Below are 24,955 nucleotides of genomic sequence, written 5' to 3'. Positions count from 1 at the left end.
CCCTTGCCAGTCCCCCTCGGCTGTGTGGTTAAGGGACCTCAGAGGGATGGCAGCCCATGTGGGGACTGTCCCCAGCACAATGTGTGTCAAACATCACTGCAGCATTATCAGCTCTGGCTCATCCTTCTTGAGTTTCACCCTGCCTTTTTCAGACCAATTTTTTACACCAATTAGTGCAAAACTAATAAGCATCATTTTTATTTCATCATCCAGGTAATTAAAACATTGAAGTGAACCAGATCAAGGACAAACTTGAGGAACATTGTTGAACAGCTCTTTATTCTGACAGCTAACCAGTAAGTGGTACACTGAGAAAATGAAGTCACACTGGTGCTGGTGCTGCAGGTTCAGACTTTGGAACAGCTTTGCACAAATCAAAATATGACATTTTCATCATCCCCAAAGTAAGTGTTGAAAAGGCTGATGGGGGCACTTCAGGTGACACTATATGGGATGAAAATGTCCCACTGCTGTGACTGCAACTATGGTGGGAGAACAGCAGGATCATCACAGCTAACAGGAATTACCTAAAGATCTCTTCTGCTTCCCACAGACCAGAGACACAGCTCTCCCCCCAAAAAACAAATGCTCTTTTTCCTTTCTGAACTTCCCTCACTCCTCACCCCACCCCATTCCCTTCGTGCCCTTTCATTGTTCAGCAGTTTATTACACTAATTACCCTTGGAAAATTAAGCTACAGGAAAGTAAAGTCACATTAACAATGGTTTGTAAACTGTGACAAAAGGATTTCCCCATCTACAGCTCGAGTGTTTGTTTCCTTTATGTTGAGAGGGCAGGATGGAAGCATGACTGAAATGTCTCAATGGAAATGTCTGGAGGAAATACATGGAAATGGACCCAGAGGAAAATGATTTTTCAAGTCTGGAGATGAGGACAATGGGATAAAACTCCTCCCTATAAAGGAAAATGGTTTCATGATTGTCTACCAAGGACTACAGAGAATAAGAGCCTACAATACCGTGTGAGTATGTAATGAACTCCAACACACAAAGACAACTGTTCCCACTCTGTGGTTCTCTCTGTCACTAATTAGTTCATTATTAATGCATTTCTCAGACCTCACACACAGCCTTGTCTGTGAGCACAGCTCTGAGGGGCAGCAGTGCTCCACCTGGCCAAAAATATTAACAATCCCTGTGCTTCCAAAGGCTCCCCAAGGCTTAGGAGCCCACCTTACAACAAAGAACTCTGCTGGGAAAGTTCTCAGTATCCACCTCTTTAAAAAACCAGTAAAAACTGAGGTACAGGGCTGGAAAATTTATCATCAACATCCCACCACTACTGTCAGCTAGTCCAGCTCTGAAAGATGACAAGCAGAAACTGGAATCATTAATTTATGTCTATTGACTTAATATCCACATACATGGAAAGAAGACTATTGAATAAAATTTTCAGTTTGTAAATTAGCAAGCCGAGTGAATGACAAATATTTGAATTGTTGTATTTCAAATTCACACAGAGATGGAGCTTCAAAATGTTATTTCTAAAACAAGTTTAAAGTAGATCTTACCTCAACAGAGCATCGTGGAGTCACAAAGAACTGATTAAATTCATCAGGGCTGAACTCCCCAAAAATATACTAAAAATAAAAGAGAATGATCTTTGTTAAAGAACTATTTATATTCAATACAATTAATAAATTCATATTAAAATCCATGAGGATACTAGAATTGAAAAAGACCCATGTGCTGGGAGTCAGAAACTCTACCTTGCATCCTAACTCCCATCTTGGTTCCTTCCTACATCTTTACCAAAGAACTTTAGGCTCTGAAAATGTAAACAAAGCATTTCCTTCAGATTCCCATGGCAGGTGATCACAAACTGCTCCTCATCCTGTGACCAGTATAAAACCATGTTTTGGGTGCAGCTGCATCAGTTCATACAAGCTCCAGGCAAAGGCTGGTTTGCCTTCTAAACCCACCCCTCACAAAAAGAAAAAAACCCAAGAATTATTTCTCCAGAGTTGTGCTAAACTGAGGGGTTCCACATGACTAAGTGTACTTGAGGGTACAGAGAACTGAACCTGCTCAGGTGTAGGAAAACACACAAAAATCATCAATCCTGTTATTCCTGTGCCTGAAACTCTCCATAACAAACCTAAAATAAAACGTCTTTCCCCAACATCATCCTCCTGCAGCTTTTCAGATACTTTGCATCTAGATACTCTCTGAAAAACAGTACCTAACGAGAAGTAAACAGTACCTAACAAGACCTAAAGAAAATTACACTAAAATGAGAAATTTAATTTACAGAAAAAAAAAGTTTCCCAATAAAAAAGCCTGAGCTGTTGGCTCCAGCTGTAATTGACTGAATAACACCCAAACATTCAGGACAGAGATATTAGGGACAGAAAGAAGTTCAAGAAGGAGCTGAATAAACTGACAGAATTGACAAAGAGGACTGAAAACCATGGCATAGAAGCAGGTCAGTCTGGCCCAGCACATCACAGCCCCCACGCCCATTTATCTCCATGTTCTCCCAGGCCCATTCTGGACAATTCTCTGCTCTCCTCCACCCTCCCACCAGGAAAGCTTTTTCAGCAGTGTTGAGTCTTGCCTGTGGTAAATCCTTAGCTTGGCTCTATCGAGACACAACAACCAGAGTGGGAGCTGAGCCAGAGAAAAGAATTCCTGAAATCCGGGAAATCATCTCTTCTGAAGTGCAGGCTGCTGCCACACACAATAACCCAATCACAGGATTTTTTTCCAGACTTGAGGTGGTTTATTCCAAAGGAACTTGCTGTTTACATGACTCACAGCCATCTACATTCATAAATCTCAAAGCTTAACTGAAAGCCAAATTCCCCAGCAATTACAAACCACCCTTTTCTTACACAAAAAGTGATTTATATACACACCACTTTCACGTGTGGCAGAGTGTGCCCGTTTTAATTGCCTTCAGGTTTTTTAAAAAACTAGTAATGTAATCTGTTTTAGACTACAAACAACTCAAACAGTCAAAACAAACTGGAACATCTGTGATTCAAAGGGTGAAACACAGTTAAATATTTAATGCTTCAAAAACTCTTCCCTCAGCCAACTGCTGCCCACCAAGGGAGAATCCAACACCAAACCCAACAGATCCCTAAATTGTACCCAAGTGGCTTCACAGCTCCTGGCATAGGACTCAGACTTGGTTTATACTTTCAGTATAACCAAGGCATATTTATTCAGCAACATATGAACTAGAATTTATCACAGTCCAAAAACAAACTGAAGAAAATCACTTGCTGACTCATCACTAAAATTATGTTTTATGAGGTATTTTTGATGCTGTCATGCCACAGAACAAAACAATCATCTCAAGGGTAGTCTATTAAAAGTTACATAAATCCAACCCTAATTTTTCCATCTAATATTATAATACAGTCATTTCATTAACCAGATTTTTAAGCTAAGTATCACAGGCCTGGTATGTCTTTCTAAGCTTCTTTTTTAATAAGGAACCACAAGACAAAAATTGAACAAAGTGATCATTAATACTATATTAATTAACTTTTTTAATGGTGTATTCATTTAGAGAAATTTGTGTCTATGCAACTCTTCCTGTGGAATTTAAAACAGGACCTTAAATATTACCAACATCTCATCCTGGTCAGACTAAAGCTCAAAAAACCCATCCCATTTGGCCTTGAAATAAACAGAATTTGATCTGATTTGTTTTTATTTACCAATTTACCACACCAGCATTAAGTCACCAGTTGAAAGATCCCTGCACGATAACTGAGAGAAATAATGTTTCAAAATAAACTTAAGGCCATGATGATATCAATCCTTAAACTTAAGGACTGATGACATTAAACCTGCCCAGTTTAACCAACCTCCTCTGCCTCCAGTCAGCCTCATCTCTCCAGAAATAACTTCTGCAAGCTGGACAGAATTTTCTACCCTTTTTGAGACACAACTGTGCACTCGAGTGAAAAAGAACTGCGATAGCACATCCCTTGGCAAGTATAACAACCCCTACCAAAAAAAGACAGGATTCAGAGGGGGAAAAGATGTATTTTAAACAATTTGGAAGATACTGTAACTCTCTGCCTGCTGTCCATCCATCCCAAGGAATCAGTGTATCTGGCACTCTACAAGTTACCCGTGTAAGAAAATACTTGTTTAGTTCAAAAACAGCATCAGCATTACTGCACTACTTACCCTGTACCATTAATTCAAATTTTGAAGGTTTTACAGCGTCTTAAATGTCCAAGTAATAAAAAATTTTAAGGAAGAGCATCTTATAAAAAGTAGCACACCCTTACAAGAATAACCTCATTATGAGCATGAGCTTTTGGAGCCCTACTTGTTTGTACCCTCAAAGTTACTCCCCCAACCTCAAAATTCTCAAAGTTGCCTTCTTTTCCAAACTGACAAAATCTAATGCTTGGAACATCAAACATTTAATTAAATTACTTACACAAGCTACTCACAGTCAGCATTAATTTCTCCCCCACTCTATAAATAACATTTTAACACATGCCAGAAATACATCAGCACACGTTAAAAGCTTGGCCAAACTCGTTTCAGATTATTTCAATTCCAATTTTAGCATTTTCAAGTGTGTAAGAAACACACACCCATTACAACTGCATCAGACTGATGCCCTTAATGCCCAGCTAGCTGCCCCATGCTGTCCCAGTCTCAGGCCATGTAGGTCACAGCACCTCAAGGTCCCCATGGGAGGTAACAGACAGACTTCACAAGCTCCAAGGAACAGCGGGAGTCAGACACAGACAGCTCAGGGTCAGCCCTGGAGCAGGTGAGAGATTGTGCTGTGCTGGAGATAAGCTGCTTGTGCTGCTCCATCACTGCTGTGCCAAGGCAGCAACAGCCATTCACCTGCACCAACAACTGCACAGCCCCGAGTGAGCACAGAGCTCACCTGGCGCAGGCTGCAACACAAATTCCCACCAGTAACACAAAATCTGGCAACATACAAACCCAAAATATTTATAAATATTACCTGTGAAATCAAGAGGTTTAATTAATAGCTATACACAAATTTGAAGACAAAATATATATATATATTTTTTTAACACTGATTAACATTCAATTGCTGATTTCAAAAACTGATTTTGATTTATAGCCTCAGACAAAAATGCAGCTGCTTGAAAATCATGTTACACAGCAGTCAATGGTGTCAGTGTTCATTCACAGGAGCACATGGATAAAGCTTAGGAGTTCCAGTCTCACACCAAGACTGAATGTGGAAGAAAATCTAAAGAGAACACTGGGAGAAAGTTCTGAAAATTTCCGACTGTAACAGTATCCCCAGACTTTCTTTTAAAGATACCTAATCCCTAAGAGGCTTAATTCAGTCCCATCTGCCCTCCCTCTCCTTTCAAACCCTCTCCACAGCCTCTCTCAGAGCTGTCTGTCTGTCCTGGCTCCTGGGAAGGAATCTCTGGTGGGTTTGGGAGCAGGTATTTCACTGCTGCCTCTCCCTGGGTGACTGAACCCTGCAGAGCCACCACTGACCCCGCACTGAGTGTGCTCAAGGGTCCCGCAGGACACCTCAGCCTGGGGAGCTGCACTTCTGTCACAGGTTAAAAGCAGGACCAGAACAGTATCAAACACATCCCAGTGACCTTCCACTTGCAACTGTATAAAAAACCAGATGGGAAATGCAAACCTCCTCTGGGGGGGAGGCAGGGGTGTGTGGGAACAATGGGGCTCTGTGGAATTCTTGCAAAGAGGGGATGAAACACAGGGCAGCTCTACTTCTGCTACCTTTCCAATTCCTCATCAAGGCCACCAAACTTCTCCTCTGGGATGGATGAACACCTCCAAACCCAAAACACACTGATGGATCTATTCCATTCTGCAATTCTCAGCAGTAACCCAATGTGACCATTTACCAGAGATGTACAGTGCTAAAAAACACACTAAAATCCCATGATTTAACTAATGTCAGCAAACATGCAACAACTTAATAAAATGCCTTGCTTACAGTGCACAATCAAGTATTTAAGTATTTTCCATCCAGTATCTTCCATACTGAGGTTCCATAACCAGTCACTTTAAAGAGACAATTATTCACAAGGGCTGCTTTCCACCCTCCTTTTAAACACTGGCTTTAACATACACGAGTTCTGAACTTCTGGAGTTTTCAAATGTGAATGTCTTCTTGCAGATGTCACATGTATGAGACCAAGGATGAAAATAAAACCAGCAATGCTTGAATAAACCTGAAAATGAGGCAGTTTTACACAGGACATACCAAAAATCCTTCCCTTCAGATACTGACACTAACAACAACCAGCACATTAATTAAAGAAAAACCTGCAAAATTAAACATACTTTATGCAATTCTAAAATGGCATCTTTTCTCCTGAGGCTGCTGGTGCCATGGGTGTTCCAGAAATTCATATTTAATTTATTTGACTTATTGGCACCTATAAAGATTTTGCAATAAACTTTGGACATTGAGTGCAAAATACTGTCATACTCTTGGGACTATTCAAAAACCCACACAACTAAATCCTTAAAAACAACCAGTCAAAGAATCACTTACAACTGTAGTTCTGAAATGCTTCCTGTGCAACTGAAGAGAGAATAAGAAATGAGCTGCATCTTGACTCTCTCCTCCAATTTAAAATTTTAAGACTAGAATATTATACAAGTACTCTGCAGATGAGAATAGCCTTAAAAGTGTAGCATTTTTGAAATATATTTTTCTATAATATAAGTTAGGAACATTGAATGGATGAGACTATTAAAGCTGGAATGGTGTTTCCAGCTCACTCCTGGACCTCTGGCATCAATTTTCATGTTCGGTCTGACATGCTGCAAGGAATCAAGTTCCCTGTATTGAATCCCTGCCTCCCAACATTAATTCTCCTCAGAAAAATACTCATGTTAAACACCTTCCTTAGAGCAAATCCCAAATCCTGCTGATTGTCAGCCGCCGGAGTTTCCAGTCACAACAAAACTGGAATCAGTTTCTAACTTAATCTCTCCAATGTGATTACAGCAGTGTAACATCCAGCTGCACTCCAGGAGATTCTACAGCACTTAGAACTAATCATTTCATCAATAACATCCCCTTTACATCTTCAAGATATTATCTGCAGCTAGATTTTAACACAAATTACATCAAATGAATTAACCAAACAAATCTATCCAAGAACATTTATTTTCTACCACTCATGAATGAAAGTTAAAGTATTTGTGTGATAACTCTGATCACTAGGCAACATCTTAACTCTGCAGATAAAAGCAGCAACAACAAAACTAATTCCAAGGAGGGGGGAAAGACCCCAAAGGGTTAAAATACCTGACCTGCAAGTTCTGCTCATGCGGACTGGTTTTTGCTGTGGTCCCCCAAACCACTTTAAAAAGGAATGCTAATGTTAGCCCACTGCCTGTAATGAAATCTCCACTGGTGTTCCTGCCTAGCAGCACGAAGGCTGTCCTGGAGGAATAACAGGAGGGTGAGTACGTGTTCCACAGCTGCTTGTCCTAGAAAAATTGGTAGAAATAGCACTGCTGCATCATCATCCTGGGATCACCTGTGCTACAAGAAAGCCAGGAAAATGAAGTGTCAACTTTGGCTTTCAGAAAGCATTAACGTGGCTTTCATCTACCACCCAACAGCTTCAGATCTTCAGTCAAATTAGTTTAAGCTGCAAATACTCCCACTTCAAGTGCTTTTCCATAAAGGAGTTAAAAATACAGCTTTTACAGCTGGATTATTCCTTGCCACCAGTAAATGTCTCAGCAGAAGGCCAAACAAGTCAAACTAGTTCACATTTGAACTGAAATGATGAAATAGCTGATGTATACCCTAAGCTATACTTATATATGTATTATATATATGATCTTGGCCACCAAGTTACTCTTACAAAGGGGACTTACTCTTACAGCTCTGAGATAGGCTGCAGCAGAGCAGGAAAAGGAAGCATTCAGACAGAAGTGTGTTTTCTGGCAAGGATAAAAGGACACATGCATATGACGGCACTCGGGTTTTATTAGCAGAGAAAACACTCTCCCATTAGTCATCCCTGCAGCAAACAAGGCATTGCTTCCTCACCCTTTACTTCTCTCCCAATTTCTCAAGGTTTTTTATGGAAAATGTAGGAAAAAGCAGCCTTCCCACAGGTTGTCCTTTCCTCTGAGCTGAAATTCATCAAGTCTTACTACACAGATGATTACTTAACTGGAGACAAGGTTCTACAAACTAACAAATCTCAAGAAACTTATTACTGAAATGCTTAAAAAAGCAGACAAAATTGTGAAACTGAAAAACAGGTTTTTCGCTGTTTGGGGTTTTTATAGATTTTGAATTTGCACCCAGCATCCCATAACCAGGAGCTATGAAAACCACTGGCCATGTATTTACAGCTGTACCACAGCCTAAATAGTATTTCAGGCAAAGCGTATGTCAATATACCCTCTTTACGAAAATATAAAGTCAACTTTTATAAACACAAACATATGCAAGTGAAGCCACACTTGAAGGTGGAGCAGTTGCATATTAAACTTTTTAACAGCTGAAAATGCAACAAATCACAAGCAAACTCTCAGAGAAGCTGCCAGTCCTTTATCATTAGCCTGCAGCTCAAAACTAGAACATTACCACGTCTCCATAGTGCTGGAGAAAGATCAGAGCTAGGTAAATGTAGGTCACCTAAGCCCATGAGTCAGTGCAACTCTGCCTGCCCACCATTTAAGCTATCAAAGGCTCAAAAATATAGTGCATCACCAAACCTTTTTTTTTCTCCCCAATTCAGGGTTTTTTTTTCATGTTATTACAGAATTCTTACAGCTGAAGAAAGTTACAGATTTTCTATATGTTTCACATAAATTAATCTGATAGGTTTTATTCCTTCATTAAAAAAAAAAAAAAAGAATTCTCATCCTCAAAAAGTAATTTTCTGGTCAGAGGAAAGGCAGACCTCTGGCTAGTAGGGAAGCACAGTTGTGATTGTCACATTACTGGAAGGACAGGTTTCATGACCAAATGACCCCTTACAGCCTGATGTAATTAAGGGAGCACAATGTAGATCTCAGCAGTTTATCCTGAATATTGTAACTCAAATACTCACAAAAGCAGAGCAGGTTGTACTTTTATCAATTATATAATGTACTTCAAATCAAAGCAACAAACTGAACAATAACCACAGAAAATCCTGCCAAGAGACAAGCCAATTCCTTACACCCAAACAAGTTCTGTTTATGTATGCTCCTCTTTCTATTTCAAATAATGAGGTGCCTGTTGGCACTCCTCTATTTCAAACAGCAGCTGCCACAAAGTGCAACCAGCCCAAGGAAACTGTCTATAAAATGGTCAGTGTAGTGAGCAGGGGAGAGAAAAAGGGAGTGCAAGAATAAAAACCAACCCATGTCACACAGACACCACTGCATTTCTGAGTGAGCTGTTCCACAGAGACTCCTTATCTTCCCGTGTCCAGGACTGCACCAGCAGAAAACCTCTGCTGCTTCACATTTCAGATTTGCCCCAGCTGGTATTTTTCTGTTCCACAAAACAAAGAAAAAGCCCACCAAAACAGGCAGGATATTATTTTGTAAATAATCAGGGCATAAGGAGGGCAGTGCAACTGTAGCACTAGTACATGATTGTAAAGCAATGGCCCCTGACTGGAGACCTGTACCCACATTTATATACAACTTTTAATTTGCATCCAGTGGCACAGCATCGAGTGTTCTTGATGAGAAAACTTCTTCCCTGCACCTTCCCCAGGCACCCAAAGCAGGAACACACATGAAGAGCAGGCATTTGGGGACTACAGCAGGAATACCTGCAAAGTGCATTCCAGGCAAGAGGGAGAGGGAGGTAACTGAATTGTGAGAAGTGATTACATCAACTCTTGGCTCTGTGGAGAGCAAAAGAAGGAATTTCTGACACCTTTCCACCACCACTACAAACCCACAGAACATCTGCCTGTGATAGAGAGAAGTAGTAACATTTTCCTATCTGTTTTCTTGCTATGTTAGAACTAAATACAAGCCAAACAAAAATACTTTCCTATCATCATCTCCCAGCTGGCAGTCCTCACAAATATCAAATGAAAAAGAAATACTTCCCAAACGGGGAGGTTGGTTCTTCCTCAGTTCTGAATTCAAGCACAGTGGTTGGTAAAAAACCTCTGGCCAAGGCTCTATCTCCTCACACACTCTAAAAGTTTGGAAACACCAGCTCCAGGCTGGCAAACACATAACTCAGCAAACACATTTACTTCAAGCTCTGCAGGCTCCTCTTGCACTGAACTAGCTATTGAGTCTATGTGCAAATTGGAAACTCGCCCTATAATGAAGAACAAAAATAATTAAGACTTGCATTATTCTGATTTACCACTGCATGATAAGCTCTGAGGAGAGAGAAGCTGGAACATGAAGTTCCTCAAGAACACAGCCAGTTTAACTACTCTTTATTACAGGTGGAGCAGGCAAAACAATCCCTTAGTAATTTTATCTAATACTTCCCAGCAGAAAACCCTTAGTGCTGGCCCTTTTTTTTTTTTTTTTCTCTTCCAAGGTAAAATTATTAGAGCTGCAACCTTCAGTGCCAGACACCTTCAGTGGGATGAAGTTCTAAGAACACAGTGGTAAAATCAGTTCTGCATCTGGAGAACACTGCTTGGGCCACATTAAATAGCAAATTGCCTTGGAACACCTCACAGCTGTCCATCCAAGTTCCAGGCATGATCCATAAATCCACCTTTTTCTGTGGTTTACAAAATCTTTATTCAGCAGATGCTCCAGCAGCTATAATCCTGAAGGACTGTTTTCCACGAGCCTCTCTCAGTTCCTCAGGGTGGAAAAGCAGCACATGCATCTCCCCTGCCATCCCCAGAACCTGCAGTATCCAGGAGCCAGCACATTCCTCCCCTGGCCAGGCAGGATGCTCTGGGCTGCAGGAACAAAGCCTGGCCTTCCTGGAATGGCTTCCAGCTCAGAAACTGCAGCGCTGCTTGGCACTGCCCTGCCACTGCAAAGCCCTTCTTCTCCTCTTACTATGTCTGAATTTACCTCACAAGTTGCTTTTATCCTTCAAATCTATGGTTTAAAGAAGTAAAACCAACAGCTCTAGACTTGAATGAGGTTATTAAAAAGAAAAAAAAAAATCAGAAGTAGAGCTTTAGGAGTAAAAAATGCAAGAATGTGACTTTTAAGAAATGAAACAGATTAAATATGGGCACATGGTAAGTAGTTTCAAAAGATTACAACTGGCTTGATGAGGCCAAAGATGAGGAACAAGAATTAGATGAAGAGCTGACAGAGGATCTGAGGTTATTGGTGGAGACAGCAAAGGAGAAAAAAAGAAATTGAGAATGGGTTTTGTGCCTGCCAGACCACTCTCCTTTCCAAAAGCTCATCCAAAATTGTGGAGTCACGTAATCCTTCTACTGTTGTGAGGACCCTGCTGAATCTAGTTCCAGCAGTTTGTATCTCACACTCCCTCTCTTGAGAGCTGCTCCATGTGCCTGGACAGTGAGTGCCCTCTCTCTGTGCAGGTGAAGGTGCCAACCTTGCAGATAGAGCAGCCAATATTCAGGATGGCACCTTATTATTTTAAATATGGAAATTAGACTAAAAACTATGCTTCTAAAATACAGCAATCAAAAGCAAAGCCACAACATTCAGACTGCTTGTATTTTCATTATTCCCACTAGTTTGGGTATGTTTGGTATTTTCTTTGCTTATTTCCACTACTCTCATCTTCACAGAGGACAAACACCTCAAAGAACCCATACAGACCCATCCAAGAAAACCATTCCACCCTGGGCAATGGGGAGACAGCTGTTCCTATTTGTCAAGCAACCTGGAAAATACAGTGGAATATAAAGAAAAGTGGGAAAAGAATGCATAGCCTCAGAATTACTGCAGCTAAACACTATGGAAAACTAAAATCTCTCTCTAACAGCACCTCAGCAAACAAGCCATCCACACAATGCTTTTCACAAGCAATTACTCAGGGCAGGATTTAGGGTTAAAATTAGCTATCTGGACTCCATCCTGACAAGGAACACAGATTAGCACTTTTGGAAAGCAGCTAAGCCCACCTGCCCAGGACTCATGTGCCTCTTTTGATGGCCTAACTTCATATCTCAACCCCAAATTTTTGTAGAGCTGAATGCTTAGAACATTTAGCTGAATTGACAATCTCATCTCTTCTCCACAGGCTGAATGATCAGTGAGGTGATTACTGTCAAACTGAAAAATTATCCAGATGATTTTTTAATTTATTTTTCCACTGGTGGAAGGAGTGTTAAGGAATTGAGGAACCAGTGTCAAGCAGAATATACAAGTGGCCAGAAACAAGGAAGAATGAGACTTTCCCCTCTGCGAGTTGTGACCTGCCAAAAATGGGTTATCTCACAGAGAAACAGCCAAAAATAAACCAGAGAATCTGTGAAAAACACAATGGTTGATAAATGACTCATGGGGATCACAGAAATGAAACACAACTACCACTACAGAATAAAGGCTCCAATATTTTAAGTTCTGTATCAGCTGAAGTTTGAGTACTAGTTCTGCAGAGGTTCTTGCTGTGTTTTCTGCAGGAACTCCAGCCCCTTCAGGACTCCACCAGGTGACACACACGGATGTGGGATGTCCCATGAGGACACCATCCCATGTTCTGATTCCCAGCACATTCTCAGCCATCCACCTCCTCTATCAGCACAACACGTGGCAGGTGGAAACCTGCAAGGATCTGGCAAAGCCTGTGACAGCAACTTTGTATTTTCAAGGGGTTTGCAACTTAAATGAAAATTGGGACACCACACATATGCCACCGCCTCCTGAGACAGTTTTAGAGCTTAAGTATCTGCAAAACAATTTTATGTAGATGCAACACGGCTGTTAAAAGAAACGCACAGATTAATACACTGCTGCCACCAAACCCCAAAGAGTAAGCATACTAAACACTCATTTTTTTAAGTGACAGCATTAAAAATTGGGTATGAGTCTGGCAGTAGGTATACTGCAAAAAAAAAAAAGAAGTCTTAAATGGTCAGAAGTCTTAAATGGTCAAAGTTAAGCAGCTCATTTCAAAAGACTACCACTGATAATGCTGCTACTTTATGTCTTTCCTTGTACATCTTCTGTCAGCATTCAGAATTCTTCTGCAGGCATGAATGAACAGAATGCACAAAACAGCACTCCAGCTATTTCCCAACACATTTAGTCTCAAAGACACTGAAATTCTTTTGCTTTCTGAAGGTAAAAAAGTAATTAAACCAGAATGTACTGACAAACTGATAAAGCCCCAATGCTCAGAGAGCAGAGCACACTCACAGCTCCCTGGGTACCCTCCATGCAGGCAGCAGTTGAGTCACCACTTCCTTGGCCTGCTCATCCAGGCGGCTCAGAACAGGAATATCGACACCAGCAGGAGCACAGGCAGCTCTGCTCCGGCCTTCAGCTGCCTCAGTGCAGGGACAGAGGCAGGAGCAGCTCTGTCTGCAGTGTCCCTGCTCTCATCCACAGCTCCACCAGCTCGTCTGCAGCTCCAGCACCTCCTGCTCTCCTCTCCCTCATCCATCCATGGCTTTGGAGACCCCACAGAAGTACTACCCAGTTGTCATCTGGCCCACAGTGCAGACAAGGTTGAGCAATGATGATGAAACCACACCCTCAACCCTCACATTTCTGCACACTTCGAACCTGTGAGACTTTCCACTTTCAAACACCACCAATTCAGGCAGTTTTTGGAAGAACATGCTTCTCATGGGTCTGTTCATTGCCTCCTTTGGTCCCAAATCTAATTAAGAGATCTTGCAAATCATAATGACATTCAGTAAAGCAATGAATTACTCACATGATTGTTCAGAATGGTTGTTTTGCAAATAAGGCAGAAAACACAAACCGAACTAGAAAATATAAACTGATTTTAAGTTTCACATTAGTGATGTCTGCCATTATCAAATACTGCTGGCTACTCAGTAAACACACTGGATGTGCTGGACACTCAGACCTGCCAATAAACAGTTCTTCAATAATTATAAGCATTTTTTATTTCAAGCTGTCACAAAATAAATAAATTTAGAGCACACACACTTAAAATTGGCTAAAAACCACCTTTTCTCTTAGCTTATCTCTTTCCTAACTATAAAAACCCATGAGCAATTCAGACCAATAATGAAGTCACACTACCATGAAGTCACACAGGCTGCACAGCTCAGCCCCACTGGAGCCCAGCTGCTGGGCAGGAGGGACTCCTCTGAGCCCCTGGTACCCACCACTGCCAGAGCAAAAAGCCAAGGGGAAAAATGTGCACAGCAGCCCTCCCACACCACTGCAGGCTCAACACTGATGAGAACTTGGGGACATCTCTATTCCAAGGATGTGATCACATCAAATCAGAAAATCATATCAGCCTAAATGTGGCAATCATTAGTGCCAAGTGTAATACACATCCACTGACTTTATCCTCTCCTACTGAGGAAACTCAGCTCTGGCAACACCTGGAACACCATGGCAGCATCTGCCACCTGCACTCAGCAACAAGAGTGACCACCACAACCCAGTGACCACCACAACCCAGTGACCACCACAACCCCGCACTATGTCTGGACTACAGTGAAGTTCAAGAGACTGAGAGCATGAGCCTGTTGAAAGGAAGAAATTCAACAGCTTTATTTCTTCTGCTCTGAAAGCTGACTGCTCCTCTTTCACACTTCTGACTCTGCTGCACTTACATTTTCTGGTGCTTGCAACACCAGGATGACAATTTTATGAATCTCATTCTTGCCTGCTCTGAAAGCACACTAACTGCATAAACTCTTTTTTCATTGTTGCTGTTTCAAGTTGTTAGGGAGTTCTCACTATATGTGATGAAATGAGGAAGCCTAAACTTCTTGTTAAGGGCAATGGTCTATGGTCACAGCCCTTAACTGAGAAGAAAGTGAGTACTGCCTAAGTAAGTGGAAATTGCCTCAATAAGCTATCTTTGACTTTTTTCCAACTTTGTATCAATTAAACAGTGCTCCACAGACATTTTCAAACAGTTGTGGTTTTGGTTTTGTATCCCAAAGGCAGCAGCAGAACAGAAAGTGAGGTTTTCCATGCTGCAAGGACACCAGAGTGCTATTTCTTACTTTCTTTGGTCATCTAGCTATTATTAGAACCCATAAGATTTAATGGATAGACTAAGTACACTGGAACTCAAGAGAACTTGATTCTTTTTGCAATTCAGCTGTTACCTGTGCTGACAATGACTCTTCTCCTTTCTGCTTGACTTCCCTCTCCTTACCTTATCTACTCATATTTAAAATGACAAGGCCATCCCACACTATGTGCCAGCCTCATTTTGAATTGCATGCCCTCCCTAAGTAACATGGTCCAAAACCATTATTTCAATACAACTAATCTAATTGCCTGCCTCTACCATTAAATAAATTAACCGAACTTTTTCCACTTCCCTCTCCACCCAGCCTAAAGCTTGCACCAAGAATTCAAGGGATTATCAGTCTCTTACCTATTTTAAAAGGTTGCTGCAGTACCTACAAAGACATCCCACTCCAACAAGACAAAACATTTTCAGGGCAGAAGCCTTCTCTTCTTTGTATGAATGATACATGACTTCTGTATTTTGAGTTACAGTGGCAAATCCACTGCCAGCCTGCAACATTCATGGGGGAAAATGAGGCAGGAAATCTGTGAATCACTACAGCAGGCTCTAAATGTTGTATGAAAAAACATGCCCAGTGCACTGGGGGAATAACTCAGCTATTTCTGCTGGTCTGCTCAGTGGAGCTCAAACAAAATAAGAAGTCTTTCATACACAGAATTCTTTGAAGAAAACCTACTTTCCTGCATGTTTTTTTTAAATTCATCTTTTCACACAACCTTTAGAGACATGCTCTTCTTTACAGCTTCTTACAGATCGTGCATTTTTCTCCTCCACCTCAAAGCTGAGCCTCACTTGGGGTATTTACTTTTTTAACAAAGTAAAATAATTTCAGATCCCTTAAGTGGTTTTGCAGTTTGTGTTAACATTACCCTCGATGGCAGCTCATCTATATCCCTTTCTTTCCTACTATAATTCCAATGCAAATAACACACAGTGCTGCTTTGAAAGCTTCCATCCATGATATGAATTCACATACAATACCACCAGCACCATATTCCCCAAAGTGCTCCTGCACATTTCTTTCCTACGGCACTGACATTGGTGGCTACCACAGAATCTCAACAAGCCTTTCTTGATTTGAAGAACAGATGTTTTTTCAAAAGGTGTATGATTCAAAGAAGCCTTACACAAACACTTTGTTAGGGCTGCTGTGATTTAATCTTCCTCCTGCCTAACTACAGGTGAAGAAAAACAGACCTTGTAGCCCACACTGAAGATCAATAAATTGTATGCTGTCAAACAAGAAGGAAAAGTTCTTACACATATTTAAAATATCAGGAATATCTGGAAATAAATTAGGTATTAGAGAGTCAAATACAAAATGAAAAGACTAATGTACTTCAAAGTTTTACTCTACTAAAGCATTAATGAATATATTAACATGAGCACTAACAAAACAGAATCCTTTAAAGTGTTTTAAAAATAACCAACACAGCTCCATTATTGGAAATACTTAAAACACAGTCGTAAATACCTATGGCACAATTTCATAAAACAAAAGTAGGGTTCAGAACCCCAATTTTAAAATATCAGACTATCCTATTATGGAATGTCTGAATATACAAACACACACACATGTACACACACACACTTTTTCACCACGAAGCATAACCCTTTGTTCCCTAATCCCCAGTTGTACGTTTAATGATCACACATAAAACACTTCCATCAAAAAGAAAAACCGCAGTTCCAGCATGTTTAATTCTTTGGAAATGAACATCTACATTGCTGAAATGGCATTAGAGTGACAAATGACTATAATCCAATGGCCCAAGGCCAGCAACTTCTATTCTAACAGATTTGGCAGTTTTGTACGACACAGCATGTTGTGTGTCGATCACTAAACAGAAATGAGACTGCTCAGTTTACCTACAAATAAAACCCCACTCAACTTTACAAGTATTTTAACAGCTACATGAATGGAAAGACCAGTATGTCTGAGCAACTGCCTACAGAAACTAGATTTATTAATAGGTAAATGGCTGGATCCATTCTAAGAAGTCTCCAGATCAGTGCTATAGTCTAGAATGCACAGAATAAATAGCAGTGATTCACAAAACCTGTGGGTTTTAGCCTATTTGCATGCTGCCATATAGTTCCAAATTTAAGTTCTATGTCAGTTTTCCCAGACTTCCTTTTTTTAAGTCAACCAACCCACATTCACCCAATTTACTCAGTGTGGATTCACCATTCACATTTTAGAAAGGCAAATGATCCCTTCTGGCTACCCAAACTCCCAGCTTCAGCTGCAGCCTGAATTCCCAAGACCACGGAAGCCTGGAATAACTGCTCACTCCATGGGCAAAAGATGAGCCCAGACCCTTCTGAGCAATGACAAAGAAGTGGGGAGAGACAAATCCAGCTTCTTCAGCCCTTTAACACAGGACAGCAACTGAGCAGCAGCAGCAAGATGGGGCACTCACACACCTCCCTCCAATTCCACTCCCCAGCAGCCCCTTCCTGCAGCCACCTTTTATTTTTTGTTCAGGGTGAGCCCCGTATCTTCAGTGGATTTCACAAACCTGATAGACTCCAACTGCCCCATCCCCAAACATTTCTTTCTGCCCATGAGGACACCCCAGCGTTACACATATGTGCACAAGAAACTCATCCAGCTGCATAACAACCAATTTTTTGGACATTATTTTCGAGACATCGATTTCCTAATCACCACAACCATCAGGCAAGACACTGCAAAGGCAGCACAGCACAAATGCCTGCAGGCTGCTGCCTTTTTTTTCTTTTTTTTTTTGTCTTCTAGAAAGAGTCCTGGCTTAAGGAAACATCAAACTACAGCCTGCCAGGGAGCAGCCCTCCAAGCCGGCCATAAAAGAGGCAGTTTGCAGTGCAGTGTTTCAGGGAGTCAGGTTGCATGCCATGTTCCGAGTTCCAGTTCTTCTGGTTGCCAGGCCAGACACAACCTGGGTGAGGATGAGCAGCTTAGGAGCTTGTTCAGCTTTTTTTCTCAGCTCAAACTCGCCTGGTTTTCACTTCAGCTGGGTTTGGGGCCAATGTGGTACGTTTAAAATGGAACTGAGTTCATTTGACACCACAGTAATGGTGGAAGAACAAAACAAGCATAAATGATTCATTCTGCTATAGTATCCTTTCTTCTGCTTAACTTGTTTTCACAGGATTTACAAATGATGCCTCTGTATTAATTCTTTCTATGAAAAACAATAGAAAAAGTGGCTGAAACAACTGTTTATACAGTTCCTACAGGGTTTTAGTCTTTCCAAACAGGGAAATAGTTTTTAAGCTGTCTTTTTTTTTTTTTTAGAGATTTTTAGATGCCCTTGCTGACAAGTGGTTTTAACTAGATCAGCTTAACATCTTTAGTGTCATGGAGCAATACAGCAGGTTTACCTGTAGCTCACCTTAAAAAAAGGACAGATTGTGAATACAGTCAGCACACACCCAGCAGACCCACACAACACTTAAACCTCTCATGAGATGATTATGAAATAGCGACATGGAACAGAGTTACAAACACCAGCAAGAGCTGAACTGTGCTACCAAACACTTCTGTGCTTGCTGAACTGGGCACCCAAAATCAATGGAAATATTCAATATGATGGGGTTTCAGGAGTCATTTGTCACAATGTGCAAACTGACTGATGAAATATTTCTGCCCACTATTCCATGAATCCATCCATGGCAGAAATCTGACTCTGCATTTTAGCTGGAGGAGCAGCAGGATTTTCTTGAAGATGTTTTTTCCCCTGTGTGACAAAAAGTGCCTCAATGATGGTACACCCAAGTTGGATATGGAAGAAGAACACACTTCTGTCTACTTGAGAAACATGACATGGACATAATGACTCAATAATCTTATTTATCTTCTACTCAGAACAGCAACTTTTATCAAAACTTTCTTATTTTTTCTACTGATCTGTAACCTTCTCATCCTAAAACAAAAAGGAAACACCTTACAGATGTAAAACTGTATCCCTGAACTTATCTACAGGCTTTTCATCCCAAAGGCTCCAAAACATTGTTACCTGAATTCAGCATCACAGCATTGTTCTGGAAAATGTACTCACATAAATCATAGACAGCATCTCAATAAACTGGTTAAATTTGAAAAAAACCCAAACCCACGTTGTGTTTAGTAACATGAACAAAGCATTAGCTAAACAATATCTTACAAATGTGCTTCCAAAATATGTATGTTCCACATTATATGGAAACTATCTAATACAAATAATATATTACAACCTCAGCAGCAACTTCTTAAGACCTAAAATCCACCTTTACCTACAGAGGGGGATGATTCAAAATAGTCTGTGCTCAAGTTGCTACTAAGGATGAATTTACAGCCCAGTTTCAATGTCAGCAATGGAGCCCTTCACCATAAACTAAATCATCAGTCTTTTTTTTTTTGTTTTAAAGTCCACCAACACAATTAGGTACAGACCAAAACAAACCCTTAACTCCTCCAAATCATGAAAAAAGCTGCATTTTAAACACCAAACTCATCAAACTGACCACACGCATGGCTGAGGGGGGAGAAAGCAGAGAGTGAAACAACTCTTGAGTTGGACACTGAATGCTTCTGATGTATCCGAATTCCAAAAATCACTCACTGAGACAGTAAAAAAAGGTCAAAAAGAGAGTGAGTTTCCTTCACTTTGAAATAAAACTTGAAGGACACAAAATTTTAAAATTAGTCATAAATTTGAAACAAACTCCAGACACTGCAGCTGCCTTAAGAACACCCACATTAACAAAAGCACTCACGTTTTTCTCTCAAACATAAATAAATCAAGCTGGACGAGAAATGTCGGTAGTTTTCACCAATTACGAACTTTTGAAAATGGAAATATCAGTGCCACCAGTGCACGTCTTCATCTGATGTGTAACTTAACTTCATTGAGGAAAAAAAAAACCAAAACCCAGAGAACCCATAATAAAGCATCACCCTGTTCGAAATGACTTACATTGTATGAGACGCGCTTTCTATGACAGAGCACACGGATCCTTAACAAAACTACTTTTAACGCTACCACAGTTTTCTAAACTTTATTATTTGCTAAACAAAAAAGCTGCTCTAAGTCTTGCAAATAAAACACTGCAGAGCTCCAGACGCTTTTCCTGACATTCCTGCTTTCAAACTCTTTGGGAGAAAAACCTTAAGGGAAAGAAACAGCAAAGCGAACCCATTCAATCATTCGCTCTAAGCACACACTGGATTAGCCCAGGAACCGAGCTGTAAACTTCCAGCGAAAAACCACCACGACTGCAGTTTTTTTTCCGCTCGGTGCACAAATCTCCGGGCTGGTTCAGCCAGCGGGATCCAGGGAATCCACACACGCATCCCCGTGCACGGCGATCTTGCAACACTCAGCCCTTTGCACCCCGATGCGCCGGGGTTTATCGAGTGTTTGGGCGGGGGGGAGGGGGGAAGGATTAGTTTACAAATCTCCTTATTCCCTTCTCGTTATAGAATCGTTTCAGCCTCTCCCCCCCTCCAAAAAATTAAAAAGAGCAGCCGGAGCGATGGGCTCTGTCCGAGCACCCTCGGCCGGGGGCTCAGCACCGGCACCCCCCGCCCCGGGCCCCGGCGTGGTGACACCGACACCGGCGCGGGGCCGACCCCCCGCACTCCGGACCCCTCCGGGATGGGAATTCCGCCCCGGGAGCGCCGGATCCGCCGTCCCCGCGGGCAGCGAGGCCGCCCCACCGCCCTCAGCACATTCAATGAACGTGCACAATCACCCTGGGCCTACTCCCGGCCACCACGCTCCCCCCCCATCCCGGGGCCCGCCCGCCGCCGGGAGCCCGGCGGGGTCCGGGAGCGGTGCCGCAAGGGTGCCCGCGGTCCCGGACGGTACCTGCGCGCCGTGCAGGGCCATGGCGCCCCGCGTCCCCGGGGAGCTCGGCGGTCCCAGCCCCTCACGCCGCCGCCCCCGCCGCCGCCATCTTCTCCCTCGCACGCACCAGCCGGGCCGGGCGGGCGGGCGCGCGCCGCACCGCGCATGCGCCGTCCCCGCCCGCCCGCTGCGCGCGCACGGGGCGGGAGCTGAGGGCGCCCAGGGAAAAGGGCGGGCGGCGGCTCCGCCTCCCTGAGGGAAGGCGGGCGAGGAGCCCGGAGAGCTTCCCTGGAGCACCCCAGCGGGCATCTCGCCTGTGAGAGGCTGAGGGAGCGGAGAGGGTTCAGCCCAGGGAAGATGAGGCTGAGAAGGGATGTGGTTAATGCGTGTAAAATATCGCTAGGGCGAGTGCTGAAAGAATCATGGACGGAGCTTAAAGATCATCCAGTTCCCCCCCTTGTCATGGCAGGGACACCTTCCACTGTCCCAGCGTGCTCCATGCCCTGTCCAGTCTGGCCTTGGGCACTGCCAGGGATGCAGGGGCAGCCACAGCTGCTCTGGGCACCCTGTGCCAGCCTCTTGCCAGACCTTTCTCTGTGGTGTTCAACAGGACAAGCAGCAGTGGCCATAAACTAAACCACGAGAAGTTTCAGCTCAACGTGAGGGGGAATTTCTGTTCGTGTAAGGTGGCAGGGCTCTGGAATAGCTGCCCAAGGAGGGTGTGGAGTCTCTTCTGAGGGAGACATTCCGACCCCACCTGGCCACGTTCCTGTGTCACCTGCTCCTGATGTCCCTACCTTGGCAAGCTCGTTGGGCTGGGTGATCTCCAGGGATCCTTTCCAAGCCAAATAATTCTGTGATTCCTTGATTAAGTTGGAAAAACCTTCCAAGACCATTGAGTCCAACCTCTGGCCAATCCCTACATGGTCAGCCAGCCCAGAGCACTGAGTGCCACATCCAGGCATTCCTTGGACAACTCCAGGGATGGTGGTTCCACCACCTCCCCGGATAGCCCATTCCAATGTTTAATCACCCTTTCTGTGAAAAAATTCCTCCTAATGTCCAAATTTCACCTGTAAAAGGGCACGTGCCGAGGGTCACTCTGGCAGGTGACAGGTAATGCTGCGTGCCCAGGTGATGCCAGAGTGAAGCTGTACCACCTCTGTCCCAAATAATCAGGGTGGGAAAGGGTTCAGGGTTTGTATCTAGGATGAAAAAAAAAAAGGAATGACTAAGCCAATCTCATGATTTTGAGAGGATTGAGTCATAACAATACTGAAACCCCCAGGCAAGAATCCGTCAAATTAATCGCTAATTTACTCCATATTTTTTTTCCTTAAGCAGACTACCAAGTCCTGCAAAAGTCTAATTTGGCTGGGCTGCGAGTGATAGAGACAACTTTATATCAGTGAGAAAGTTGAATAGAAGAGAAGGAAGAGCACTCAAGAACTCTGTGTCTTTGGCTGTTCACGGAAAGTGGGCAGAAGATTCCTCCCCGTCTCCAGGACAGGGACACGTCCCTCCAGTTTTGTGAAGAGCAACACTTACCGTGTGCTAATGACAGTAAATGATTTTCTCTATCAGCCTTCACCCTTCCAGCTGACACACCCAGCTGCCGCTCCCTCGCTTTTGTCTCTCCCCAGTGTTGCTGTGCTGTCCTGAGGCAGAGAACCAGCAGTGAAAATGGCTGGTTAATATTAAAAGGGAGAAACAAAAAAGGGAGACAAATGTTCAGGCTTTTTGCATACAGAATTTCAAACGTCTGAAAGCCCCTCTCCCCTCGGGAGTCTAATTTACAAGGTAAATAATGGAGTGAAAACCCTTACGTAGCTCGTCTGGTTGAAGGCAAAATTCCCTTCTGCCCACAATGCTGCCTAAGTAAACTGACTGTTCCAAAATACAAATGAGCACAGTGTCTTCAGCCTGGAAAGCAGAAATTCAAATACCAAAACTGCTAAAGCCCAGAGCTGAGGGTGAAAACTGAGCAAGGATGTCACTGTCTCATTCAGCAACATTTTAAACACGTTCAATTTTATCCCCTCTTAGTGTGGTTTAATTATAAAGTCTGTTAACATTTTACCATAATATTTCTTTATGTAATACCGTGCTTTGATGAAACTTACCAGCTGCAAAGTTTCCACCTCGGTTCTGTTTTATTAATTTTTGCCTGTTTTTGGCCTGGTATTTCATTACTGCTTTCATTGCACAAACCATTTGTATTTTCTTACATTCTTTATGCCAGTGGCTGTGAATTATTCCTCCAAATCAACAAGTTGCTTTTCCAAATTAAAAAAAACAACCAGCGTTGTGTTTTTCTTTCTGCATATGCACATTCTTAAGATTCATGGAGCAATGTTCATGACAACATGAGGATTTATCAAAACCAAACGAGGTCCTTGGCTGTGGAAATAAAGGATTGTCTGGCAGCAGCCCGGGAGCTGGATAAACCTCTCCCAGGGTATCTGGCTCCAGGTGCTGCTGTAATTGCTCCTATCCTGCTGGAAATGCAAAGTGCTGGGGACTCCGTGGGACTTCACAAGGTCATGGGATCTGTGCTCATGCGACAGTGCCAGGAGATGTGTACTCACGGCTTCTGAGGATGCCTTTTGGGGAGTTGAAGCATTTGGGACCCTCACTCCCACGTTTTCAGGGACAGAGGGAATGCTGTAGCACTTCAGGAGGTTTAGTGCTGTCCTTACACAGCTTCATCCTGGTGCCAGGAGCTTCAGGAGCTCCCAGGACTTTTTCTTCAGAGATGCAGAACCTTTATCCCAACATATTCTAGGTCCAATAAGGGCTTTGCCTGCCCCTGGCTGGATCTCAGGGAGGGTCAGTTGGCTCAGATTAAAAACAGGATATTTAAGTTTTCAGTAGAGAACCAGCCAGCTCTAGGCCAGCATCAGAGATTGTAGAATTATCAACCTTGGTAATATTTTTTAACTTTGTGAGCCCTAAATGCCCCAGGGCAGCAGCAGGCACTGGGAGTGGGCAAAGGGAACCTGAGAGCAGAAGGCAGGAATTGTTCTGCAGGTGGAAGACTTTAGACAGGTAACACAGGCAAACAGCAGCTATTTAATTCCAAAAATGGGTTAATGCAAACCTGACTTCAAATTCCATTGGCTGCTCACAGAAAGTGGGAATTCCTAAATTTTCTGGACATTTCTAAAAAGATTTGCTGATGTGAAAAGCTTAAGCACAGACTAGGTCAAGCAGAAACACATTTGAAGTGTGGACAAGCCTTGAGTAGATCATGTGGATGCTTGACTCAGTGTTTCAATTATCTGTGCAGAACTTCTGGCTAATTAATTGTACTTATTCATCCTTATCTTAAATATAAGTCTTCCCTCTTCTCATTCAATCATCTCCATCAGTTCTGGAGCATCAAAAGAACCAGCAAGTTTCCATCTCACCTTCCCCTCGTGTTCTGTCACCCAACTCATCATTATAAAAACAAAGGTATATTTTTTCCCAAAGCTACTCCGAGGTCCAGGAGGAACTAAAAAATGTGTGTAGCACCAAGAACCTCGTGCCTGGGCTGTGTCCTCCCTGTGTGGAGTTACCAGGAAGGAGGAGGAAGCTGTGAGTAGCTGAGCTGTGCTCTGACTCTCACAACGTGGTGACAGAACCTCTCCATCTGCCCTGACCTGATCCCTGAGACACCCCAAAGCCATAAGTTCATGAGGGAATAATTAGCATCTCGCTCATTATTACATTCATGAGAACTGAAATAGCTCAAGAAGCTGAAATAAAATAATATTTAAAGCCTGTCACACCAGCTTTTTTTTTTTGTCTTACTGGTCAGAGCTTTGCTAAGACATACCAGCAAGAGAAGAATCACAATTCAAATCTGGGCTTGTTTTCTGCAAGTTAAATTGCTCTCAGAAAGAGCACTGAAGGTTAAATTATTTCTTTACATTCCCTAGGCACACAACCCCTTTTTTTGCTGTCACGCAAGAATCCAGAATCCTAAACAGCGCCCAGAAAATCAGCAGTTTTTGAAAGAAACTACTGAAAGCAGTCAGATCTCCTCC

General features: G+C 42.6%; 1 protein-coding gene across 1 annotated transcript in view; it reads right to left on the bottom strand.

Annotated features, from left to right (window-relative positions):
- USP10 (ubiquitin specific peptidase 10) overlaps positions 1-21,066 on the bottom strand; it is a 47,653-nt gene extending 26,587 nt beyond the window's left edge. Inside the window, exons 1-2 of the mRNA XM_059857443.1 lie at positions 20,946-21,066; positions 1,532-1,600 (exon numbers count right to left, since the gene is read on the bottom strand). Of these exons, the coding sequence (XP_059713426.1) occupies positions 1,532-1,600; positions 20,946-20,966 (90 nt within the window). The 5' untranslated portion in view covers positions 20,967-21,066. The remainder of the gene's footprint in view (positions 1-1,531; positions 1,601-20,945) is intronic.
- Positions 21,067-24,955: the final 3,889 nt, after the last annotated feature.

The sequence above is a fragment of the Haemorhous mexicanus genome, chromosome 12 (assembly GCF_027477595.1).
Source record: "Haemorhous mexicanus isolate bHaeMex1 chromosome 12, bHaeMex1.pri, whole genome shotgun sequence".
NCBI classification, from domain to species: Eukaryota; Metazoa; Chordata; class Aves; order Passeriformes; family Fringillidae; genus Haemorhous; species Haemorhous mexicanus.
Note: the sequence above shows the minus strand (reverse complement) of the source record. Positions and strands in the feature narration are given on the sequence as shown.